This window comes from Oncorhynchus gorbuscha, linkage group LG11, assembly GCF_021184085.1.
Source record: "Oncorhynchus gorbuscha isolate QuinsamMale2020 ecotype Even-year linkage group LG11, OgorEven_v1.0, whole genome shotgun sequence".
In the NCBI taxonomy this organism is placed as follows: Eukaryota; Metazoa; Chordata; class Actinopteri; order Salmoniformes; family Salmonidae; genus Oncorhynchus; species Oncorhynchus gorbuscha.
The window spans coordinates 72,853,482-72,881,154 of NC_060183.1; the positions used below are offsets into that span (position 1 = coordinate 72,853,482).

Sequence of the window (27,673 nt, forward strand, 5' to 3'; positions counted from 1 at the left end):
TGTTTCTCATTATACCTTCCCATGAAGCAATTAATTGCAACACATGAACCGGAAAGGGAGGTTGTTTTGTTGACACGGGCCAACACGAAAAACAGAAGAGAACGTAAATGATTCAAAAAATATAAATTAATTCAATCAACCAATGAACTATCCGTGTGCAAAGCTAAGGTATGATAGTGTTCGATAAACCGTGCAAATGAGCAGTGTTGACAAATCGTGTATATAGCTAGCTAGATCACCAAACATATATTCGCCAGCAGGCTAGCTACAGTAACTACGTGCTAGCGTTAGCTTAGCTAGCTAGCAATGGATTTGATGTAGCTACAGTAGTTAGTTAGCACAATAACTATTTGTCATGGTTGCAGGTTACACTTAACATTTATGATACATACAGTTCCCCTGTAAATATACAGTACTACTTTACACTTTTGATCTAGCTACCTCTAGTTAACCACTAAAAGGTGCATCTGTAATTCGTAATAACTCAGCTAGCTACCTAACGTGGCTTGCTAATTAGCTATCTCAAAAACAACAGTTAGTTAGCGGCTAGTTGACAATCATTTGTACTTTATCAATGTGTCGTTGTGTTTAACGTTAGTAGCAAGTTAGCTAACTAATTCATTAAATCAAATAGCTAACTAATGTTTCAGAAGCCGCTAAACTAGTTACATAAATATTTAAGCTTGCTTCCGCAAACATTCTTTGCTAATTGATTGACATCAAATTCATGTCATGGAGGTGAAGCCTGTCATTACATGTTTTGCCATTTTGACTTATAGTCCTAAATACAGTTAGTTTGGCCACGTAGCTGACAAACTGCTATGACATATTATACTATTGCCATTTCCCTAAATATGAAGTATAATTGTAGATGTGTATCAAAGCAATGTCAAGTAGACTAATGACTCATGTTAATAACTTTGTCTCCAGCAGCTTCTTGTATGCCTAAACCCTAAATTAGGGAGGTTTTGTGCACTCTGCCTCTTCTGCGACCACCTCGTGTATCCCGATGCCTACCCTTTGAGAGCATCCCAGCACCCACTTCCTGAGGCCACCCGATTTGCCCTGTTGTCAAACAGAGGGGAAGGGAGAAGCAGCATCCGACATGGCGGCCAAAGCAGGGGACAACCCCGATAGCCTCATGGCGCTGTCCACGGCCTTCTGCCTGAGGAACCTGAGGAGGACCATGTGCTACCTGGGAGACGGGAACAAGCTCTGCCTACGCTCAGATGTCTTCCTGCCCAGCGAGATCTGTGACAAGCTGGTCAACACGTATGTATAATTGGGATTTGGGACAGGTCCTAATCCTAATGGTCAATTAAGCATGTGGCTTGTAAATAAGTAAGCAGGGTAGTTTAAACACATTTTTTCGCACAATGGTTTTCTTGTTGGTTTACCTCATGTTTCACATAATGTTGCTACTGTTTTATGAGGTGTGAAGGGTGATTTTGTGATCAATCACTTTATTAGCTGTGAGCTTGGATTTGGATCTTGCAAAAAAATAAAATTGAAATGAAAATGCCAACCATAGTTTGTTCTGACAAATGATCAATTTGATCTTATGTCTTAAATAATGATTTCTCTGCTTTTTTACGTTACCATCTTCACAGATACATGGAGCTGGTACATTCGGACAGTAACTTTGAGCCGCAGGACGGCTTCTTCCAGCTGTTCTCAGACCCGCGCAGCACCAGGCTCACCAGGGTGCAGCTGAGGGAGGATCTTGTGCGGGACAGGGACCTGGAGGCCATTGGGAAACAGGTGGGACATAGTGGAGATAGTCTGATCCCAGATCTCTTTGTGCTGTATAGCCCATAGAATTAGGAATTAGAATACTAAAATGGACTTGAACCTTCTGGAACTTTGAGGGTTTATGACCCAGCCCTTCTAGTAATTTAATACAATATCTATGGTATAGCCCACATGGACCATATAAGTTGGCTATACAGTACAAACAGATCCGAGACCAAGCTATAGGTAGACTGAGTGCCCTAAAATGCCATACAGCAAAAACACAGGCAGAAAAGGCAGCTGGGGCACTGATGGGATTTATTAATGTTTTCACCATCACTTGAAGTCTCATGAGTACCCCTGCTGCCTTCTTGCTTGTGTTTTTCCTGCAAGAAATAGGTGGGCCGGCAGGTCTCTTCTGGAGGACATAAAGTCCCACAAACAACATGGAAGGCGTTGGAATGGTTTCTCCAAGCACCTTAGGCCCAAGCTAACCTCTATAGATATAAGCCATGATTATACCTCCTCTATTCAGGACAATACCTTCTTTCAAATCAGGACCAATACCACATCCAGATGCACTGACACAAAAAAGTGTAAATAAAGGAAAACTATTTTTTAGTATTTGTTTCATTAGTCCATTGTTGACAGTCCCAAAATGTTGTATTTGTCAGAAATCAAGTTTAAGGTATATAACTTTCAAAATACAGAAATCATACCTGTAGGATGCATTTTGCAACTACGTTGATGCAGCTTATGGTAGAGAAGTGAACATTAAATTATCTGGCAACAGCTCTGGTGGACATTCCTGCAGTCAGCATGTGAATTGCTCTCTCCAGCAACATGAGACATCTGTGCCATTGTGTTGCGTGACAAAACTGCACATTTTAGAGTGGCCTTTTATTGCCCTCCCCCCAACACAAGGTGCACCTATGTAATGACCATGAGGTTTAATCAGCTTCTTGATATGCCACACCTGTCAGGTGGATGGATTATCTTGGCAAAGGATAAATCCTCATTAACAGGAATGTAAACAAATTTGTGCACAATTTGAGAGAAATAAGCTTTTTGTGCGTATGGATCATTTCTGCTATCTTTTATTTCAGCTCATGAAACATGGGCCCAACACTTTACATGTTGAATATTTTTTTTTTACTTCAGTATACATAGTAATAAAGTTTGATGTGAAGGCCTATTCATCCTCTGTAATGGCCAAGAAGACCTTGATAAAGGACAACAACAACCCTGTAGGCTAATTCCTTGACAATGTGGACTTTATTGGGTAGTTCAGCAATAGGTGTTAACATAGACTAATGGACTAGTGAGTTTCCACTGCAGAAGTTAACTATGAGGGGATGGGCAAGGGAAAGATCTTGGGTCACAAACCGCCTCATGCTTGTTCGTGTCACTTCACATGCTACTGTATGGCCAGAATTAATCATTGATACCACAGGTGTCTGCCTCGTATACCCCACCAGAGGAATGCATCACATATCTTAGCTCCAATCAGTGCCTTAGGAAAGTATTCAGACTGCTTGACTTTTTCCACATTTTGTTAAGTTAAAGCCTTATTCTAAAATGTATTAAATCGTTTTTTCTTCATCAATCTACACACAATACCCCATAATGACAAAGCAAAAACAGTTTTTGACATTTTTGCTAATTCATTAAATATAAAAAATGGAAATATCACATTTTACATAAGTATTCAGACCCCTTTACTCAGTACTTGAAGCACCTTTGGCAGGTGGGTATAATGGTACAAGCCTGGCACACCTGTATTTGGGGAGTTTCTCTCATTCTTCTCTGCAGATCCTCTCAAGCTCTGTCAGGTTGGATGGGGAGTGTCGCTGCACAGCTCTTTTCTGGTCTCTCCAGAGATTTTTGGTCGGGTCAAGTCCGGGCTCTGGCTGGGCCACTCAAGGACATTTAGAGACTTGTCCTGAAGCCACTCCTGCAGTGTCTTGGTTGTGTGCTTAGGGTCATTGTCCTGTTGGAAGGTGAACCTTTGCCCCAGTCTGAAGTCCTGAGCGCTCTGGATCAGGTTTTCATCAAGGATCTCTCTCTGTACTTTGCTCTGTTCAACTTTCTCCCAATCCTGACTAGTTTCCCAGTCCCTGCTGCTGAAAAACATCCCCACAGCATGATGCTGCCCTGCTTCACCATAGGGATGGTGCCAAGTTTCTCTAGAAGTGACGCTTGGCATTCAGTCCAATGAGTTCAATCTTGGTTTCATCAGACCAGAGAATCTGGTTTGGCAAACTCCAAGCGAGCTGTCGTGTGCCTTTTTACTGAGGAGTGGCTTCCGTCTGGCCCCTCTACCATAAAGGCCTGATTGGTGGAGTGCTGCAGAGATGGAGTGCCCTTCTGGAAGGTTCTCCCATCTCCGCAGAGGATCTCTAGAGCTATATCAGAGTTACCATCGGGTTCTTGGTCCCTGACCAAGGCCCTTCTCCCCCAATTGCTCAGTTTGGCCGGGCGGACAACTTTAGGAAGAGTTTTGGTGGTTCCAAACTTAATCCATTTAAGAATGATGGAGGCCACTGTATTCTCGGGGACCTTCAATGCTGCAGAAATATTTACCCTTCCCCAGATCTGTGCCTCGACACAATCCTGTCTGGGAGCTCTACGGATAATTCCTTCGACCTCACGGCTTGGTTCAAGTTTTAACATGCGCTATCAACTGTGGGACCTTATATAGACAGTTGTGTGCCTTTCCAAATCATGTCCAATCAATTGAATTTACCACAGGTGGACTCCAATCAAGTTGTAGAAACATCTTAAGGATGATCAATAGAAACAGGATGCACCTGAGCTCAATTTTGAGTTTCATAGCAAAGTGTCTGAATAATTATGTAAATAAGGTACTTCTGTTTTTAATAATATTTTGATAAATTAGGCAACATTTCTGAACCTATTTTTGCTTTGTCATTATGGGGAATTGTGTGTAGGTTGCTGAGAGAATTTGTATTTATTTAACCCATTTTAGAATAAGGATGTAACTTAACAAACTGTGGAAAAGGTCAAGGGGTCTGAATACTTTCAGAAGGCACTGTAAATTAGTACATTTTCAAACTGCCCCCATTCTTCTGTATAGGCATAGTAGTATTTCAAACTGCCCCCAGTCTTCTGTATATGTATAGTAGTATTTCAAACTGCCCCCATTCTTCTGTATAGGCATAGTAGTATTTCAAACTGACCCATTCTTCTGTATATGTATAGTAGTATTTCAAACTGCCCCCATTCTTCTGTATATGTATAGTAGTATTTCAAACTGCCCCCATTCTTCTGTATAGGCATAGTAGTATTTCAAACTGCCCCCATTCTTCTGTATATGTATAGTAGTATTTCAAACTGCCCCCATTCTTCTGTATATGTATAGTAGTATTTCAAACTGTCCCCATTCTTCTGTATAATAATAATATAATAATAATAATAATATAATAATAATAATAATATATGCCATTTAGCAGACGCTTTTATCCAAAGCGACTTACAGTCATGTGTGCATACATTCTACGTATGGGTGGTCCCGGGGATCGAACCCACTACCCTGGCGTTACAAGTAGTAGTATTTCAAACTGCCCCCATTCTTCTGTATATGTATAGTAGTATTTCAAACTGTCCCCATTCTTCTGTATAGGCATAGTAGTATTTCAAACTGCCCCCATTCTTCTGTATATGTATAGTAGTATTTCAAACTGTCCCCATTCTTCTGTATAGGCATAGTAGTATTTCAAACTGCCCCCATTCTTCTGTATATGTATAGTAGTATTTCAAACTGTCCCCATTCTTCTGTATAGGCATAGTAGTATTTCCGCCAAAAATTATTATTATTATGAAACCAAACTGCGGCTTTCAGATCTTGGAGGGGGATATAATAGTAGGGGTTATGGCCATGTATTCAAGCCATATATGGGCTATTCACTTAAAACATTTTTAGAAGGCAGGCACACACACACTGCCTAGGCTAAATGCTGTGTGTGTGTCTCACTTGCACACACACATACTCACAGGTACTTATAAAAGGTCAATTGGCCCTTCACCAGTATTGAAGCGGTTCAGTGTGTCTGTGGATGTGTTCCATCTAGTCCTGCACACTGGCCCTGGGGGAGGAGATAGAGGGCTCTTACATTCCTCCTTTAATACTCTCCCATAAACATGCTTTCATTTTACGGCTGTGTCTACGACTATGTCTACAGCTCCCGAAACCAGCCTGTATCCTTTTAATGTCTGGAACACTTTTCTGTCAAATGACTGGAGCCTTCAACAATTGAAGGCACAATCCATACAAATGTATTTTCCTGAATACACACAAGTCCAATGGTATAATGAATTATGATGTAGTTATAATGTATTATAAGACTTGTCAAGAGCATGTATTAACCTGCCTTATCATCTCATATGAATGATCCTATCTAAACAGCCATTTTGAGCCAGTTAATGTTGCTACATAGATAATATTATAAGCCTTATTATAAACTGGGTGGTTCGAGCCCTGAATGCTGATTGGCTGAAAGCCATGGTATATCAGACCATATATCATCTGTATTCGAAAACATTTATTTTTATGTTGGTAACCAGTTTATAATAGCAATAATGCACCTCCGGTGTTTGTAATATATGGCCAATATACCATTGCTAAGGCCTGTGTCCTATCACTTCTCGTGGTGTCATCTGTAAGAACAGCTCTTGGCTGTGGTATATTGGCCATATACCACACCCCATTGGGCCTTATTGCTGAATTATATGGCATTATAAAGGCACATAAATGCTTACAATTAGTGGCATATACTGTTATTATATGTTAAAGTATTATACCTTTTAGGTAAATTTTACCAAACGGATCACTTGCCTTTCTGCATGACCAATTCGGGGAAACAAATCAGAGTTTATTTGTCACGTGCACAGCATACAGCAGGTGTAAACAGTGCAGTGAAATGCTGATTAGCAAGCTCTTCCTCAGCGATGTTCAGTATCAAAGGTTAAGAAATAGAAAGTCCAGAATAGCATCACTTAAGAGCACAGACTCAATACTAGGTCAGATAAAAAACAAATCCAAGAATATCTGCTAAATACAAGGTCAGTACCACATAGGCTAAACAATGAAACTGACATTCAACATGTTTGATTTGAACTGGCAATTCACCCAGGACTTGATAGAGCTTCACCTCACCTACTGCAACAGCCTATCAGCACGCAGCCTAAAGACTCTGGCCAGCTTCCGCCAGACCCTAGTCTCCCTCAGCCTGTTCGGCTGCAGCCACATCTTCTACCGCAAGGGTGGTGCCCCGCTGGCTTGCAATGAGGACGACGAGGAAGAAGAGGAGCAGCGGCCTGCCTCCAGACAGGCGCTGGACACAGACTTCAGCTTCCAGGGCTTCAACCGGCTGCGGCTGCTCAACCTGGGGGGTCTGCCTGAGGAGGTGGACCCAGAGGCCCTGCTCAAGCCCCTGCCAGCCCTCACCTCTCTGGACCTGTCTGGGGTGCAGCTGCCCAGGGCTGCCTTCCTGGCCCAGTGGAAGGAGAGGCTGGCCTCGCTGGTGCTCTACAACGTGGACCTGTCTGAGGAGCTGGTCAACACAGTGGTGGAGCTGGGACACCTCAGGTGAGCTGTGAGGGGCAGGGTTTAATCTTGGTACAGTAACTGGGTAAAGTAAACTGGTTTCTCTTTCGAGGCCCTTGTTTCTGGAATAACCATCAGAATTTGCTTTATTTAGGAACTTGAGAGTTAAAGATATGCTACCCGATACTGTGTGTGTAATTGTTTTCAGTCCAGTAGACCATGCCTAGGTGATAATTACAGATGTACCGTTTTGTGCAATAATTGATCCAAGAACTGTTGATCTGTTAATAACTCAGTTAATAACTCAATTTGTCAACTTGAATTCTCTAAATTAAATAAACATCACTCTTTGTGCAGTAGGCTTGTAAAAATGGTCTGTACCCTTCTCTCTTTGTGTTCCCCAGGCACCTGGATATCTCCCGAGAGCGCACCTCCAAGTTCAAAATGACCCGTAAGATCCTGACGGCCATCGTGCAGGGCCTGGTCAATCTGGTGTCGTTGGACATCTCAGGCCACATCATGTTGGACAACTGCACAGTCCCACACCTCGAGGAGGCCATGGGACGTCCAAGGTGAGCCTTTGTGTATGATATACGTTCTGACTTGCTTGCTAAACAATGTAAATAGTAGGACTGGTTGATGTAATCTCTCTTTCTAAAAATATGTGTACAAATCCCATGTTATGTAAATATGACAGACTCATGTGTTCTCTTTCTCTCTCTGTCTTTCTTTCAGCATTGAGCCCTGCAAGAGCAGCATCTACCCTTTCCAGGAGCTGAAGAGACCTCTGCAGTTTCTGGGGCTCTATAACACCACTCTTTGTAATGTGACGCACATCCCTGCGTACAAGGTGAAATTAGACCAGGGGTTTCCAACTCCCGTCCTGGAGAGCTACTGGCCATGCAGGCTTTTGCCCCAGCCCATCACGAACATCAAATGAATCAACTAATTAAGGCCTTGGGATTGTGTTATTATAGGGTTAGACCAAAAACCTGCACGCCCAGTAGCTTTTATGTCTCTCGTGTGTGTGTCTGTGTGTATGTGTTGGTTGTCGTGGTGCTTAATGCTTCACTTCTATTGTGTCCCTGTTTAGGTCACAGGCTCCAAGAATGAAGACCAGGTCCTGAATGCCATCGAGGCCTACACAGAGTTCCGCCCGGAGTTGGCCCACCGTGCAATCAACCAGCTGTTTGACATCGCCAGGATACAGCACTGCAGCCAGCTACTGCGGGCACTGCAGGTTAGGGACCTTTTTGATTTAAATGAAAGTGTTTGAAAATGTAACCTTGAATGCTTTAGAAAGGGTGATTGACATCAAAGTGGAAAGTTACATTAGTTAAGTCACTTTCATTTTAATACTGTAGGATCCCACTTCTGACACCAATAAAGTTTGAAAAACAGCTAGCTGTACTTTCATCTATTTGACCGAGTTACCTCTCAGGGGTTCATTATCAGTTTATCCCCGGGCTGTCTTGTTGTGATCCCCCCAGCTTGTGATTGCTGCACTGAAGTGTCATAAGTACGAAAAGAGCGTCCAGGTGACGGGCAGCGCGGCCCTCTTCTACCTGACCAACACTGAGTACCGCAGCGACCAGAGCATGAGGCTACGCCGGCAGGTCATCCAGGTGGTGCTCAACGGCATGGAGCAGTACCAGGAGGTCACGGTAAAGTCAAGCCTCTCCCCTGAGTGAAACTGCAAAGTTAATTCCCTTCCCAAATTTAAAAGGACTGGATTGGTATAAATTAGTCTGAAGGAGTTTAATCATAGGGGTGTGGAGAGTACTCGGGCAAAAGGAGTATTGTAAAAAGGATTTGGGGAATTTTCTGGATACGGTTATGATCAGACTATTTTTTAAATCTGTGATTGGAAAATACGTTATTTTCAGCTGCCATGCGCCTCCCGCGTGGCACAGTGGTCTCAGTCACAAATTTTATTAGCCAAATACAACAGGTGAAGGAAGACCTTACAGTGAATTGCTTACTTACGAGCCCCTAACCAACAATGCAGCTAAAAATATATTTTAAATAGAAATCAAAGTAGCAAGTAATTAAAGAGCAGCAATACCGGTACAGATGCGATGAGCGGGGGCACTGGTTAGTCGAGGTAATTGAGGTAATATGTACATCTAGGTATAGTTATTAAAGTGACTATGCATAGATGATAACAACAGAGAGTAGCAGCCGTGTAAAAGGGGGGGGGGACAATGCAAATAGTCTGGGTAGCCATTTGATTTGATGTTCAGTCTTATTGCTTGGGGGTAGAAGCTGTTTAGAAGCCTCTTGGACCTAGTCTTGGCGCGTCGGTACTGCTTGCCATGCGGTTGCAGAGAGAATAGTCTAGGACTAGGGTGGCTGGAGTCTTTGACAATTTTTAGGGTCTTCCTCTGACACCGCCTGGTATAGAGGTCCTGGATGGCAGGAAGCTTGGCCCCAGTGATGTACTTGGTCGAACGCACTACCCTCTGTATTGCCTTGCGGTTAGAGGCTGAGCAGTTGCTATACCAGGCAGTGATGCAACCAGCCAGGATGTTCTCGATGGTGCAGCTGTAGAACCTTTTGAGGATCTGAGGACTGAAATCTTTCCCGTCTCCTGAGAGGGAATAGGTTTTGTCGTGCCCTCTAAACGACTGTCTTGGTGTGCTTGGACCATGATAGTTTGTTGGTGATGTGGACTCCAAGGAACTTGAAGCTCTCAACCTGCTCCACTACAGCCCCGTTGATGAGAATGGGGGCGTGCTCGGTCTTTTTCCTGTAGTCCACAATCATCTCCTTAGTCTTGGTTACGTTGAGAGATTGGTTGTTATTCTGGCACCACCTGGCCAGGTCTCTGACCTCCTCCCTATAGGCTGTCTCGTCATTTTCAGTGATCAGGCCTACCACTGTTGCGTCATCGGAAAACTTAATGATGGTGTTGGAGTCGTGCCTGGCCATGCAGTCATGAGTGAACAGGCAGTACAGGAGGGGACTGAGCACACACCCCTGATGGGCCTCCGTGTTGAGGATTAGCGTGGCGGATGTGTAGTTGCCTACCCTTACCACCTGGTGGTGGCCCGTCAGGAAGTCCAGGATCCAGTTGCAGAGGGATGTGTTTAGTCCTAGGGTCCTTAGCTTATTAATGAGATTTGAAAACTCTATGGTTTTGGAACGCTGAGCTGTAGTCAATGAATAGCATTTTCACATAGATATTCATTTTTGTCCAGATGGGAAAGGGCAGTGTGGAGTGCAATAGAGATTGCATCATCTGTGGATCTGTTAGTGGTATGCAAATTGGAGTGGGTCTAGGGTTTCTGGGATAATGGTGTTGATGTGAGCCATGACCAGCCTTTCACAGCACTTCATGGCTACAGACGTGAGTGCTACGGGTCAGTAGTCATTTAGGCAGGTTACCATAGTGTTCTTGGGCACAGGCACTATGGTAGTCTGCTTAAAACATGTTGGTATTACGGACTCGGACAGGGAGAGGTTGAAAATGTCAGTGAAGACACTTGCCAGTTGGTCAGCGCATGCTCACATTACATGTCCTGGTAATCCGTCTGGGCCTGCGGCCTTGTGAATGTTGACCTGTTTAAAGGTCTTACTCACATCGGCTGCGGAGAGCGTGATCATGCATATTTCAGTGTTATTTGCCTCGAAGCGAGCATAGAAGTAGTTTAGCTATTCTGGTAGACTCGTGTCACTGCGACTCGTCACTCACAGCTGTGCTTCTCTTTGTAGTCGGTAATGGTTTGCAAGCCCTCCAACATCCGACGAGCATCAGAGCCGGTGAAGTACGATTCAATCTTAGTCCTATATTGATGGTTTGCCTGTTGATGGTTCATCTGAGGGCATAGTGGGACTTCTTATAAGCTTCCGGGTTAGAGTCCAACTCATTGAAAGCGGCAGCTCTAGCCTTTAGCTCAGTGCAGATGTTGCCTGTAATCCATGGCTTCTGGTTGGGGTATGTACGTACGGTCACTGTGGGGACGACGTCATCGATGCACTTATTGATGAAGTCAATGACTGATGTGATGTTCTCCTCAATACCATCTGAGGAATCCCAGAACATATTCCAGTCTGTGTTAGCAGAACAGTCCTGTAGCTTACATCTGCTTCATCTGACCACTTTTTTATTGATCGAGTCACTAGTGCTTCCTGCTTTAATTTTTGCTTGTAAGCAGGAATCAGGAGGATAGCATTATGGTCAGATTTGCCAAATGGAAGGCTATGGAGAGCTTTGTATGTATCTTTGTGTGGGGCTTAAAGGTGGTCAGAAGTTTTTTTTCCCCCCTCTGGTTGCACATATAACATGCTGATAGAAATTTGGAAAGACGGATTTAAGTTTCCCTGCATTAAAGTTCCTGGCCACTGGGAGCGCCGCTTCTGGGTGAGTGTTTTCCTGTTTGCTTATGGTGGAATACAGCTCATTGAGTGTGGTCTTAGTGCCAGCATCAGTCTGTGGTGGTATGTAGACGGCTACAAAAAATACAGATAAACTCTTTAGGTAGATAGTGTAGTCTACAGCTTATCATGAGATACTCTACCTCAGGCGAGCAAAACCTTGAGACTTCCTTAGATATCGTGTACGAGCTGTTATTTACAAATATACAGTTGTCGGAAGTTTACATGTACCTTATCCAAATACATTTAAACTGTTTTGTACAATTCCTGACATTTAATCCTAGTAAAAAAATCCCTGTTTTAGGTCAGTTAGGATCACCACTTTATTTTAAGAATGTGAAATGTCAGAATAATAGTAGAGAGAATTATTTATTTCGGCTTTTATTTCTTTCATCACATTCCCAGTGGGTCAGAAGTTTACATACACTTAATTAGTATTTGGTAGCATTGCCTTTAAATTGTTTAACTTGGGTCCAACGTTTCGGGTAGCCTTCCCCATGCTTCCCACAAAAAGTTGGGTGAATCTTGTCCCATTCCTCCTGACAGAGCTGGTGTAACTGACTCAGGTTTGTAGGCCTCCTTGCTCGCACATGCTTTTTCAGTTCTGCCCACAATTTTTCTATAGGATTGAGGTCAGAGTTTGTGATGGTCACTCCAATACCTTGACTTTTTTGTCCTTAAGCCATTTTGCCACACCTTTGGAAGTATGCTTGGGGTCATTGTCCATTTGGAAGACCCATTTGCGACCAAGCTTTAATTTCCTGACTGATGCCTTGAGATGTTGCTTCAATATATCTACATAGTTTTCCTACCTCATGAAGTCATCTATTTTGTGAAGTGCACCGTTCCCTCCTGCAGCAAAGCACCCCCACAACATGATACTGCCACCTCTGTGCTTCACAGTTGGGATGGAGTTCTTCGGCTTGCAAGCCTCTCCCTTTTTTCCTCCAAACATGATGGTCATTATGGCCAAACAATTCTATTTTTGTTTCATCAGAACAGAGAACATTTCTCCAAAAAGTATGATCTTTGTCCCCATGTGCACTTGCAACCCGTAGTCTAGTTTGTTTATGGCGGTTTTGGAGCAGTGGCTTCTTCCTTGCTGAGCGGCCTTTCAGGTTATGTCAATATAGGACTCGTTTTACTGTGGATATAGATACTTTTGTATCTGTTTCCTCCAGCATCTTCACAGGGTCCTTTGCTGCTGCTCTGGGATTGATTTGCACTTTTCACACCCAAGTACGTTCATCTCGAGGAGACAGAATGTGTCTCCTTCCTGAGCGGTATGACGGCTGCGTGGTCCCATGGTGTTTATACTCTCTACAAACTATTGTTTGCTCCCAAAGATGAACCAGACTTGTGGAGGTCTACAATATTTTTTATGAGGTCTTGGCTGATTTCTTTTGAATTTCCCATGATGTGAATGAACTAGTGAATTATAAGTGAAAACAAAAATCTGTCTGTAAACAATTTTTGGAAAAATGACTTGTCAGGCACAAAGTAGATGTCCTAACTGACTTGCCAAAACTAAATTTGGTTAACAAGACATTTGTGGAGTGGTTGAAAGGGGTGCTCCCTCAGCTGTTTCCTGAAGTCCACGATCATCTATTTTGTTTTGCTGACAGCATGTCCCCAGCTAGCCATGTTCCGTGAAACTGAGTATGTTACTCTTTGGAAAGCAACTCATGCCCTAATTTCGTCAACTTTGTTAACTAGGGACTGGGCATTAGTGAGTAATATACTTGGAAGCGGTGGGTGGTGTGCTTGCATCCGAAGCCTCACTAGAAGACCGCTCCGGCCCCCTCTCCTCCAACGGCATTGTTTTGGGTCGGCTTCTGGAATCAGTTCAAATGCCCTGGGAGGTACAGACAAAGGATCCGGTTTGGGAAAGTCGTATTCTTGGTCGTAGTGCTAGTTGTGCTGGTAAGTTGACATCTCTCTGATATCCAATAGTTCTTCCCGGCTGTATGTAATAACACTTAAGGTTTACAATGGGCTAACAATGTAAGAAATAATACATAAAAAAATAGACACTGCACAGTTTCCTAAGGATGGCCAAGCTGCCATCTCTATCGGGCCGGGCGCAGTGCACGCTGACACGATCGCCAGGTGTACAGTGTTTCCTCTGACACATTAGTGTGGCTGGCTTCCGGGTTATGGTGTCGGGCATGGTGTCAAGAAGCAGTACGACTTGGCTGGCTTGTGTTTCAGAGGACACACGGCTCTTGACCTTCGCCTCTCCCGAGTCCCGTACTGTAGTTGCAGCAATGGGACAAGACTGCAACTAACAATTGGATACCACAAAATTGGGGAGAATTTTTTAAATTTTATCCTCAACATTTATGGGGGGGTATTGCCTGCTGCTAGTCTGCTACTAAATCAAATGGCGAGGACCTTTGCTAGCAAGCTATCAATATGTATAATGTCTTACAAGTAGAGTGACTTTAGGAAAAACATGATGCTCGTTCTTTGACAACTCGTCTATACTATATAACTACTATATATCTATACAACTACTTCTCTGATAGAGTTCAGTGTGTCAAATCGGAGGGTCTGCTGTCCGGACCTCTGGCAGTCTCTATGGGGGTGCCACAGGGTTCAATTCTTGGACCGACTCTCTTCTCTGTATACATCAATGAGGTCGCTCTTGCTGCTGGTGAGTCTCTGATCCACCTCTACGCAGACGACACCATTCTGTATACTTCCGGCCCTTCTTTGGACACTGTGTTAAAAACCCTCCAGGCAAGCTTCAATGCCATACAACTCTCCTTCCGTGGACTCCAATTGCTCTTAAATACAAGTAAAACTAAATGCATGCTCTTCAACCGATCGCTACCTGCACCTACCCGCCTGTCCAACATCACTACTCTGGACGGCTCTGACTTAGAATATGTGGACAACTACAAATACTTAGGTGTCTGGTTAGACTGTAAACTCTCCTTCCAGACCCATATCAAACATCTCCAATCCAAAGTTAAATCTAGAATTGGCTTCCTATTTCGCAACAAAGCCTCCTTCACTCATGCTGCCAAACATACCCTTGTAAAACTGACCATCCTACCAATCCTCAACTTTGGCGATGTCATTTACAAAATAGCCCCCAATACCCTGCTCAACAAATTGGATGCAGTCTATCACAGTAGAAACCGTTTTGTCACCAAAGCCCCATATACTACCCACCATTGCGACCTGTATGCCCTCGTTGGCTGGCCCTCGCTTCATACTCGTCGCCAAACCCATTGGCTCCATGTCATCTACAAGACCCTGCTAGGTAAAGTCCCCCCTTATCTCAGCTCGCTGGTCACCATAGCATCTCCCACCTGTAGCACACGCTCCATCAGGTATATCTCTCTAGTCACCCCCAAAACCAATTCTTTCTTTGGCCGCCTCTCCTTCCAGTTCTCTGCTGCCAATGACTGGAACAAACTACAAAAATCTCTGAAACTGGAAACACTTATCTCCCTCACTAGCTTTAAGCACCAACTGACAGAGCAGCTCACAGATTACTGCACCTGTACATAGCCCACCTATAATTTAGCCCAATCAACTACCTCTTTCCCAACTGTATTTAATTCATTTATTTATTTTGTTCCTTTGCACCCCATTATTTTTATTTCTACTTTGCACATTCTTCCATTGCAAAACTACCATTCCAGTGTTTTACTTGCTATATTGTATTTACTTTGCCACCATGGCCTTTTTTGCCTTTTACCTCCCTTCTCACCTCATTTGTTCCCATTGTATATAGACTTGTTTATACTGTATTATTGACTATATGTTTGTTTTACTCCATGTGTAACTCTGTGTCGTTGTATCTGTCGAACTGCTTTGCTTTATCTTGGCCAGGTCGCAATTGTAAATGAGAACTTGTTCTCAACTTGCCTACCTGGTTAAATAAAGGTGAAATAAATTAAATTAAATAAAAATAAGTGAAGGGAGACTGTAAGCTACATTTGTAACTTCTATTTTGGCATTTAAAACATTACTCATCTCTATTTAGGCATTTTAAAAGCTTTTTTCAGATCAAGTGTATCATCTGATCTATCAACTGTCAATTTTCGAATACGATTATGGCCAGATCGGCACACCCCTAGTTTAAACCATATTCCTCACTCACATTCCCCCTTTCCTCTTCCCTTGTTTAAACCATATTCCTCACTCACATTTCCTCTCCCCCCTCGTCTCTCACCTCCCCCTTTCTCCCCCAGGTTCAGAGGAACTGCTGCCTGACACTGTGTAACTTCAGCATCCCCGAGGAGCTGGAGTTCCAGTACGGCCGGGTCAACCTGCTGCTGCTGAAGATCCTGGAGCCGGCCCGGCAGGACGAGTCTATCCAGCGCATCGCTGTGCACCTCTGCAATGCCCTGGTCTGCCAAGTGGACAACCATCACAAGGAAGCTGTGGGCAAGATGGGCTTCGTCAAGGTAGGAGAGACTGCTAATTTTGTTTGATATAGGTAAACAATCGAACGAACACACACTTGTACATTGCACACAAGATGGGCTTTGTCAAGATGGGGAAGACTCACATTGATAGCCATAACCTTATACACAAATTGGTACATTGTCACTTACACACATTCCAGGGTTTCTGTAAGGAAAATGTGGCGCCAGATATTGACTGGCAGCATTTTAATTTACCGGACCCATATGCGTTGGGTGTGTAACCTGATTAGGTCGGCCACCCACAGTGCTCAGAATGACAGAAATCACATTTATATTATGGTAATTCATATTCACAGAACATGCAAGTTGAGGATTCTTACCGAATTCTGATATGCACTTTGAGTATGTTAGATTAACTGTCCACGTGTACTTTTCCTCAGCCGACAAGATGAGTAACGAACAGAAACATCACTAGCCTATGTCATTCTGCTATCCCCTATAGCAGAAAAGTTGACCTATTCTATTGGCTAGTTTACCGAGAAAGAAATAGCCTATTCCTAACAAAGTCTGGGACGGGAAGATAGATCCCAAATTCATACAACCAGTAGGCCTAGGCTACATAAAAGTCTGATGCACCAGATCAGAATGTTTAGCTTAAAATGTTGATTAACTATTAATTCTTCACATTCTAAACGCAGCAATGTGCATAAGGCAGTAGTCTACGCGCGAATGTTTGCTCCATGATGCAATTAGCGGTGAAACACGGGTTCATGTGACAGATGAAAATGTCAGTTTGAAATTTAGAACGAGAAGAGATCTAATATGCAACCACTAGCATGGGTTGCTAATATGACTAGGCTTGTGCCTTTGGCTCATTGCAAAGTGGTGTGTGTGAGGCGCAGATTAAGCCTACTTTCTGTTGCCTATGTTTGCTGTTTGATATGCTGTAGCAGCAGCTCTCGTGCTGTTTGACAGATTTTCTGCTCAAAGGCTCTGTATCTGTGTAACAAATAGGATGCATAATGAGTATACTGCACACATACGGCAATCTAATTCCACTACATTGACTGGTATTTCCATCATTGAAGAGGCCAAAAAGCAGCATTTCGCAATTTGATATTTTCTTCTCCTGGACAATTGGCCAGTGGCAATTTTATTGATTTAAAAAATATATATATATATCTGCCAAAAGCTGGCTATTACCGACTAACGGAAACACTGGCGCATTCGCACACACACACACACACACACACACACACACACACACACACACACACACACACACACACACACACACACACACACACACACACACACACACACACACACACACACACACACACACACAGGTCATTGATGTGTTTTGTGAAGTTATCTCTTGGGTTATTTCTTTTTTTCTTTTTTTTCTTCAGACAATGTTGAATCTAATACAGAAAAAGCTACAGGACAGGATGGTGAGTCATGTTTTGTTTCTTTCTTTAACACCCCTACCATTCCACAAGTGCAGACTCCTTCCTACATCTCATCTGAAATGACCTCGCAGAACCTGAACTGGATTGAGCCACATCACAATCATATTGTCATGAGGCATAGCTCTTAGCTCATTCCAGACCTAATAGTATTTTGACATGCAACCCTTAAGAAAACATTGCATGTGTTAAGCCAATTCAAGTGTACTGTCTGGAATGGCACTGACTGATGAGTCTACCTAGAGATCACTTTGGATAAAAACATATGCAAACTTAATTTTGTTTCTCTTTCTAAAGTGTGACCAGGTAATGGAGTTCTCCTGGAGTGCACTGTGGAACATCACTGACGAGACTCCAGACAACTGTCAGATGTTCCTCAACTGTAGGGGCATGAGCCTCTTCCTGGACTGCCTGAAGGTTAGCTAGTGCATCTCATCTCACCTTTTCATAACCACCAAGTGATTTGTTAAAACATACAATCAATGTACTCCATCTGAAATTAAATAAATACAATTCCTTCTCCCATCATGCAGTGCCTTGCTTGTGTATCACCTTTTTGTCCTCCACTGCCTCTCAGGAGTTTCCAGACAAGCAGGAGCTCCACCGTAACATGCTGGGGCTGCTGGGTAATGTGGCAGAAGTGAGGGCTCTGCGGCCACAACTCCTCACCCCACAGTTCATCTCTGTCTTCAGGCAAGAGAATGTACATTGTCTGTATTGAATGGTTAAATGCAGTATTGACTGATCTTACTGCCATCTTGGACCAGGGGCCTTTTGTATCAAGCGTCTCAGAGTAGGAGTGCTGATTTTAGGATCTATTTTGCCTTTTGGATCACAGTGAATACAATTACATGGACAGGGGGGACCTGATCCTAGATCAGCACTCCTACTCTGAGATGCTTGATACATACGGTCCCAGATCTGTCTTGCAATAGAGATTTTATTTCATTGAGACTAACCTGGATAAATAAAGCTGGATTCTGCTTTCCTGACTGTTCTGTGGTGACAGTGACCTGCTCGACAGCAAGGCGGATGGGATCGAGGTGTCCTATAACGCGTGTGGGGTGCTGTCCCACATCGTGTTTGATGGGCCAGAGGCATGGGGAATGGAGGAGCCGCTGAGGGACACGGTCATGGACAAGATGATGGCTGCTATCCAGAGCTGGGATGTCACCTCCCGCCGGAATATCAACTACAGGTAAACAGAGAACTCAATGGAGATGAGTCTCTGGAGACAGTTACAAATGATCCCAACTACAATTGGATATATCATCAGAAAATGATTTAAGTAGATTGTCAGGGAAAGATTTAACTATAGCTGAACTTGTAAAGCAACCTTTTAGACATGCAAATGCATTTCACTTTTCATGTATACGTTTTCTGAATGAACACTTGAATGAACTCATATTTTCTGAATTGACACTCCCTCCCCTTTTTCTTTTCAGATCCTTTGAGCCTATCCTGCGCCTGCTGCCCCAGAGCATCGCCCCAGTCAGTCAGCATTGGGCCACGTGGGCACTCTTCAACCTGGTGTCAGTCTACCGTGAGTATCAATACAAAGACAAATCCCACTTTAGACACCAGCAAGTTGCCAGGTAAACTCGCTTATTGATGTCATCGTTGGGATCAGTCTTTGCCACATTGTATCAATTTGAGAGACTTCCGAGGTCAGTTACTTATTTTATGTTTGTTGCATTATTAATAGAATAATTGTGGATTCACTTTTGGAGTAATCGTTTTTCAAGGGAATACTGCCCACTACCCACACTTTGTCAGTCATCAGGGAAAGCTCTCTGCTTTCTAGTAAAAAATGATTCTCACTTATTTTCTTCCTCTCATCCCTCAGCGAGTAAGTACTGCCCTCTGCTGGTCAAGGAAGGGGGGATCGTTCTCTTGGAGAAGGTGCTGGAGCTCCAGACATCACACGAAGAGACCAAGGACATGGCGCGGTATGACCTGACCTATTAACCCACCCAACCTTTGAACTGATCAGTAAAGCAATGAAAATAAGCAATCATCCCAAAAGAGTGCTCAAAATAGCCCACGTTAACTTATGCAGCTTAAGGAACAAGGTTCATGAAATTAATAACTTTGCTAGTAACAGATGACATTCATATTCTGACTATCTATCTGAAACTCACTTAGACAATACCTTTAATACAGTGGTAGCAATACAAGGTTATAACATTTATAGAAAATACAGAAATGCCAGTGGTGGAGGTGTTGCTGTTTTATATTCAGAACCACATTCCTGTAAAGATTATAGAGGATCTCATGTTAAATATTGTTGAAGTAATATGATTACAGGTTCATCTGCCTCACCTAAAGCCCATTCTTGTGGGAAGCTGCTATAGACCACCAAGTGCTAACAGTCAGTATCTGGATAACTTGTGAAATTCTTGAATGTATGTGATGTCAACAGAGTATGTATGTGATTTAGATATTGACTGGCTTTCATCAAGCTGCCCACTCAAGGAAAAGCTTCAAACTGTAACCAGTGCCTGCAACCTGGTTAAGGTTATCAGTCAACCTACCAGGGTAGTTACAAACAGCATAGGAATGAAATCATCATGTAATTGATCACTTCTTTACTAATGATGCAGAAATGTGCTTGAAAGCAGTATCCAGATCCATCGGATGTAGTGATCACAATATAGTGGCCATATCTAGGAATTTCCAAAGGCTGGGCCTAATATAGTGTATAAGAGAAGAGGTCATACAATAATTTTTGTAGTGATTCCTATATTGCTGATGGAAAGAATATTTGTTGGTCTGTGGTGTTTAATGAGGAGCAAACATACATTGCACTTGACACATTTATGAAATTGCTTATCCCAGTTACTAATAAGCACGCACCCATTAAGAAGATGACTGTTAAAACGGTTAAATTCCTTGGATTGGTGTAGATTTCTTTTTAAATGTATGGTTGAGAGGGATGAGGCAAAGGGAATAGCAAATAAGTCTGGCTGCACAACCGATTGACAAACGTTCTGCAAATTGAGAAATCATGTCACTAAACTGAATAAAAAGAAGAAACTACTCTATGAAACAAAGATAAATGAAAAATAATGATAGTAAATAAAGCTTTGGAGCACCTTCAATTCAATTTTGAGAAAAAAGGCAAACTCAGCTCCGTCATTCATTGATTCAGATGCTTCATTCATTACAAAACCACCTGATATTACATTTACATTTAAGTCATTTAGCAGACGCTCTTATCCAGAGCGACTTACAAATTGGTGCATTCACCTTATGACATCCAGTGGAACAGCCACTTTACAATAGTGCATCTACATATTTTAAGGGGGGGGGGTGAGAAGGATTACTTTATCCTATCCTAGGTATTCCTTAAAGAGGTGGGGTTTCAGGTGTCTCCGGAAGGTGGTGATTGACTCCGCTGTCCTGGCGTCGTGAGGGAGTTTGTTCCACCATTGGGGAGCCAGAGCAGCGAACAGTTTTGACTGGGCTGAGCGGGAACTGTACTTCCTCAGTGGTAGGGAGGCGAGCAGGCCAGAGGTGGATGAACGCAGTGCCCTTATTTGGGTGTAGGGCCTGATCAGAGCCTGGAGGTACTGAGGTGCCGTTCCCCTCACAGCTCCGTAGGCAAGCACCATGGTCTTGTAGCGGATGCGAGCTTCAACTGGAAGCCAGTGGAGAGAGCGGAGGAGCGGGGTGACGTGAGAGAACTTGGGAAGGTTGAACACTAGACGGGCTGCGGCGTTCTGGATGAGTTGAAGGGGTTTAATGGCACAGGCAGGGAGCCCAGCCAACAGCGAGTTGCAGTAATCCAGACGGGAGATGACAAGTGCCTGGATTAGGACCTGCGCCGCTTCCTGTGTGAGGCAGGGTCGTACTCTGCGGATGTTGTAGAGCATGAACCTACAGGAACGGGCCACCGCCTTGATGTTAGTTGAGAACGACAGGGTGTTGTCCAGGATCACGCCAAGGTTCTTAGCGCTCTGGGAGGAGGACACAATGGAGTTGTCAACCGTGATGGCGAGATCATGGAACGGGCAGTCCTTCCCGGGAGGAAGAGCAGCTCCGTCTTGCCGAAGTTCAGCTTGAGATGGTGATCCGTCATCCACACTGATATGTCTGCCAGACATGCAGAGATGCGATTCGCCACCTGGTCATCAGAAGGGGGAAAGGAGAAGATTAATTGTGTGTCGTCTGCATAGCAATGATAGGAGAGACCATGTGAGGTTATGACAGAGCCAAGTGACTTGGTGTATAGCGAGAATAGGAGAGGGCCTAGAACAGAGCCCTGGGGGACACCAGTGGTGAGAGCGCATGGTGAGGAGACAGATTCTCGCCACGCCACCTGGTAGGAGCGACCTGTCAGGTAGGACGCAATCCAAGCGTGGGCCACGCCGGAGATGCCCAACTCGGAGAGGGTGGAGAGGAGGATCTGATGGTTCACAGTATCGAAGGCAGCCGATAGGTCTAGAAGGATGAGAGCAGAGGAGAGAGAGTTAGCTTTAGCGGTGCGGAGCGCCTCCGTGATACAGAGAAGAGCCAACTACTTTAATGATTTTTTTCATTGGCAAGATTAGCAAATGTAGGCATGACATGCCAGCAACAAACATCCAAGTATATGTGACCAAATTATGAAAGACAAGAATTGTAGTTTTAAATTCCATAAAGTGAGTGTGGAAGAGGTGAAAGGGTGGTCTGATAACTTGGATTGAACATTTCGGAGGATAATAGCTGATGATATTGCCACTATTTGCCATGGCTTCAATTTAAGCCTACTGGAAAGTATGTGCTATCAGGCCTGGAGGGAAGAAAAGTCACTCCGCTACATAAGAATAGTAAAGCCCCCTTTATTGGCTCAAATAGATGACCAATCAGCCTGTTACCAACCCTTAGTAAAGTTTTGGGGGAAATTGTGTTTGACCAGATACAATGCTATTTTACAGTAAACAAATTGACTGACTTTTTTGGCATGCTTCTAGGGAAGGACATTCAACAAGTACAGCACTTACACAAATGACTGCTGATTGGCTGTGAGAAATTTATGATAAAAAGATTGGGGGCTGTTTTGTTAGACTTAAGTGCAGCTTTTGACATTATCGATCGTAGTCTGCTGGTGGAAAAACGTATGTGTTAGGACTTTACACTCCCTGCTATATTGTGGATAAAGAGTTACTTGTCTAACAGAACACAGAGGGTGTTCTTTAATGGAAGCCTCTAACATAATCCAGGTAGAATCAGGAATCCCCCAGGGCAGCTGTCTATGCCCCTTTTTTCAATCTTTACTAACCACATGCGTCTATGTGTGTGGATGACTCGGCACTATACACGTCAGCTACTACAGCAACTGAAATGACTGCAACACTTAACAAAGAGCTGTAGTTCATTTCAGTATGCGTGGCAATGAATAATTTAGTCCTAAATATTTCAAAAACTAAAAGCATTGTATTTGGGACAAATCATTCACTAAACCGTGAACATCAACTAAATCTTGCAATAAATCATGTGGAAATTGAGGTGACTGAACTGCTTGGGGTAACCTTGGATTGTAAACTGCCATGGTAAAAACCTAATTAACGCTGCTCTGCCTTAACAACACTATCAACAAGGCAGGTCCTACGGGCCCTAGTTTTGTTGCACCTGGACTACTGTTCAGGCATGTGGTCAGGTGCCACAGAGGGACTTAGGAAAATTGGCTCAGAACAGGGCAGCACGGCTGGCCCTTGGATGTACACAGAGAGCTAACATTAATAATATACATGTTAATCTCTCCTGGCTCAAAGTAGAGGAGAGATTGACTTCACCACTACTTGCATTTGTGAGAGGTATTGACATGTTGAATGCACTGAGCTGTCTAAGCGACTAGCACACAACTTAGACACCCATGGATACACCACAAGACATGCCACCAGAAGTTTCTTCAGTCCCAAAGTCCAATGAATTGAAATGTAGTTAATAAATTGAGGAATGCCCTAATCCCCCTCCCCTTAATGTATCTATTGACTTGAATTAGAATGGAGCCCAAACCCGGTGAATTAAATAAATTCTGACACCTCCCTTCCTCTGTTTCAGGAAAGTGATGGAGCAGTGTGAGAATTTCAAAGAAGACCCAATGGAAACGGCAAGGTAGACAACGATCAGCAGAGGTAGACGTCAGGGGAGCAACACCGCTATACAAACAAAAAGGCAACTTCATAGGAACCATTGTTTACTATCTTCTCACCACAAGGGTCAGTTGTGTGCATCGATTTACTGTAGAGCAGAGCAACAGTTTTTTGCCTCTCGGCCAGCCTTTCTGGACAGAACCTTGTTATGCGACACTATTAGGAGGTTGAGATATGGTGCACGGAGTTGGTGTGTTTTATTTGTGTTGCACATGATAAGCATCATTTGTATAATGGATTTGTGTTCTCTTATTGGTTTGTTTTGCTTTTTTGTGTGCGTGCTTGTCCTTGTCTGAGTGTGAGCATGCTAGAGTGCGTGTGTATGAGTGTGTATGAAAGGTCGTATGTGCGTGCATGTGTTTATAATAAGGTTCAAAACACTGGGGAGATGTTTGCCTCTTTGTAAACAAAACGGAGGTTATTATTGTCTTTCTCTCCCCTTAGTCTGTTGTATTGGGTCTAGTGAGAGGCCCTCCATTATATAAGCTGAGTTTCCAACACAGCGTCATCAGAGAGCTCCATTATGCCCATCATGATCCTTCCAAGATTCCTTGGTCCTCTCAGCGATTTCTGACACAGAAATTCTAAATGGATGACGCCATGAGATGTGGAAGGTGGTTAGTTTTATCCCATGCAGCACTAATCTGTGGACAGTTGTTATTGCGCAGTGAAGTTGCTATGTCTGTGGAGGCCTCTACATCCCATACCGATTGAGAGCGTAACCGTGGACTGTAACCATGACGATGACCCCGGCAGAAGTCTTCCTAGATCCTGTGGCATGGTGAAGGACTTTATTTAGTTTTTCGTTGTAGATATTTGGAGTTGTCAGTCCCATCTTTGTTTTGGTCTGTCTGTTTTTATGCTATATGATTATAAACACTCCTATGATTTAATCTGTACATCTAGGCTTGGTTCCCAATTCTTTACATACAGGTAACTGCCAAAATAAAGAAAGCACTTGAGTAAATTAGAGTTTTAATGGCTCTTATGGTGTGGGGTGCATTTTCCTGACATGGCTTAGGTCCTGTCAACCCTTTAGAGGGAAAGGTAAACGGCAAAAATATATACACAGCCATTCTGAGTGATCACCTTCAACCTATGGTGAATAATTTATATCCTGATGGGAGTGGACTCTTCCAGGATGACAATGCCCCCAGCCACACACACACACACACACACACACACACACACACACACACACACACACACACACACACACACACACACACACACACATGAGTGGTCACAATGGTTTGATGGGCATGAAAACAATGTAAGCCATATGCCATAGCTGTCTCGGTCACCAGATCTCAACCCAATTCAACACTTATGGGAGATTCTGGAGCGGCGCCTGAGACAGCGTTTTCCACCACAATCAACAAAACACCACATTTGGGGATTTCTCCAATGCAGCTGTTTTTATTTGAATATAAAATCATTTCTTGAACTATTTCTAATTTCTTTAACTCATTTACTGCATGGTGATGTTACCATGGAAGGCCAAAACTCCATCCCACCAAAACTGGCATTCTTTTCAAACAGCTCTTAATGGGCATTATTTTCACAATTTCACAGTATTATTCCAACCTCATAGTGTGGAAATATGTGTATAATACAGGTCAATCATGTTTTAGAGTGCACTGGGCCTTTAAGACAAATGTTGGTTTTTCCTTTATTTTGGCAGTTACCTATATATAACCTGTGAAGAAGCCAAATGAGAAACAAACCAGGGAGGACTACTGTTAGGGTTTTTGGAATCTAAAAATATGCCCATGTTCTTACATTTTAAGGAACGTTTGAAGGTGGATTTGAAAAAACATGATTTGATTTTGTCTGTCATGTGTAAATTGTAATTAATCTCATGGGTCATATTTGCATTATAATTTGATTTCTGAACAGTATGGAGTATATGGATACAATGTCCTCAACTACAAAGTCTAATTTCATATTTTGATTTAACACATTTAGGAAAACCTGTTACTTATTTCAATAGAGTTAGTTGCCATGTAAAACATATTTGGCCTAACATTTGCACATGGTTTGGATACAACGGTAGTCAAGTGATGTAGTGGTACACTTGGTCTCCAGACACTAGCATGTTCACGCAACATTAATTCAAGAAACCAATGCCATGATATGGAAACACACAGCATGCACCAAGTATCTGTCCTCACACGTCCAACTTTGACAATATTCCCTTTTGAATATATCTTAAAACCGATAATATCCATTGGTTTGGTCAGAACTGTACACTCATTTCCCCGTCCAAAACTTGATGTCAGTCGATCTAAATGTCAATTGAAAAAATACAACGTTCCAAACCAGACTGACTGTTCATTGATTGATCACTAGTGGCAGGGACGCAACTTTCACACCCCCAGTTTTGTCATTGGAATGTGATACCAAACGAGGCAACTGTGCTTTAGGACCATGCAGACGCCTCCAAACGGTCGGGTAGGCTTTTTAGAGTGTTTAACCGACTGGATAACTTTAGGATTTTTGATTTGAAAAAATTGTGCTTTGAAAACCAAAGTTGCGCCCCTGACTAGCGGTATTATAATGATTACATTTCACATGAAGGCCCAACATGTTCAGACATGACTTTTCCTTCTGAACCATTAGATATCAAATTAATGAATTCACTTTTTCATGTACATTGTCTTAAAAGCCTTTTTCATGTGATTCTGTATTTGTATGCCTGGTTGAACTATATTTATACTGTTCTTTCACAATTATGGTGGGAGCTTATTTTCAAATGGGAGGCCAGAATGGGCAAGGCCTATAGAAAATGAAAATATATTATACTGTTAGAAACCTCACTTCGTAGTAAGTTTACTGATGTTGGAATCTCTAATATTCAATCAATGGGCAGAGTTACATAGCACCAAAGGGAGGATGGGTTGTTTTATGTAGGTCTTTTAGGCTGCAGCATCAGCTCTTTAGCACTAAATGAACATATTACATACGTTTTTTTTTTAAATGTCACTATTCAGTTGTAAATTGTAGAGCATCTGAAGAAATGTAGGTAACACTTATTTGACATCTCTGTTCTAAGTCTCCAGAAGAGATATGCCTCTTCATAATAATAGTGATATTAATATTAGGCCTATAAAATATAGGCCTAAATATCTCATTAACAGTCATGTCATCTGACACAAACTCCTCTATAGGTAAGGTAGTCAATTCCCAGCTAATCATGACTGTCAACTTATTTTTCATAAGCTACAGTCAGATTGTATGACTTCATATCTGTTATATCACGCCCATAACAATATATATTACAGAGGTGTCAAGTGAAACCTACGGTCAAAATGTGCATAATGCTCACACAGTTTGATTTTCTTTCAATAGCACCATCAGTTCTAGATTTTATTCCTTTCATCTCAGATTATTAAAAAATAAAGTTGGAGTGGTTATATTGTGTTTCTCCTTTGTCTTTGTCTATAGTAGACTGGGCCTGGATTAAATCAGATTGTGCATGGTTGGCTATGAAACTTTTAAAGGTAATGTTACCACATTCAGGGAGACTGCATTCAAGGTAAATGTTGCATATGTTGGCAAATCTGAAATGACCTTTACATGACCAGCGTGCTTTAACGCAGATTTACTGCTGATCGGATTGAATCCTGGCCATAGGGTGCAATTCAATTGAGGAGGAAAACCAGGCTGTTTGAGATGTCAATGATATAAAAGTACCCCTTGGTTGATGCACATTTTTGTGCTGGCCCTGTGTGTGGATGTATTAACCTTGTTTAAACGTTGTTTTTGACTAGGCAAATCAGTTAAGAAAATTATTATTTACAGTGACGGCTTAGGAGCAGTGGGTTAACTGCCTTGTTCAGGGGCAGAACGACATATTTTTACCTTGTCAGCTCGGGGATTCGATCTCGCAACCTTTCCGTTACTGGCACAACGCTCTAACCAATAGGCTACCTGCTGCCCTAATGTCTCTTGATAAGGTTATTCATCTGATGTTAAAAGAAATAAAAATAGCTGTCATTACTCCAG

General features: G+C 42.8%; 1 protein-coding gene across 2 annotated transcripts; it reads left to right on the top strand.

Moving 5' to 3' along the window:
* Window positions 1-32: 32 nt before the first annotated feature.
* zer1 (zyg-11 related, cell cycle regulator) lies at window positions 33-27,081 on the top strand. 2 transcript variants are annotated; one of them, XM_046290411.1, is made up of 16 exons: window positions 33-168; window positions 931-1,272; window positions 1,611-1,761; window positions 6,885-7,339; window positions 7,702-7,869; window positions 8,033-8,147; window positions 8,391-8,537; window positions 8,788-8,961; window positions 15,883-16,098; window positions 17,472-17,513; window positions 17,826-17,945; window positions 18,106-18,221; window positions 18,538-18,726; window positions 18,974-19,071; window positions 19,375-19,477; window positions 23,574-27,081. In XM_046290411.1, exons 2-16 carry the CDS (start codon window positions 1,106-1,108, stop codon window positions 23,629-23,631), a joined length of 2,319 nt encoding a protein of 772 aa, XP_046146367.1. In that variant the 5' UTR covers window positions 33-168; window positions 931-1,105; the 3' UTR covers window positions 23,632-27,081. The 2 variants fall into 2 exon arrangements, with proteins under 2 accessions (XP_046146367.1, XP_046146366.1); XM_046290410.1 differs by having other exon boundaries at window positions 934-1,272.
* The last annotated feature ends 592 nt before the right edge of the window (window positions 27,082-27,673 follow it).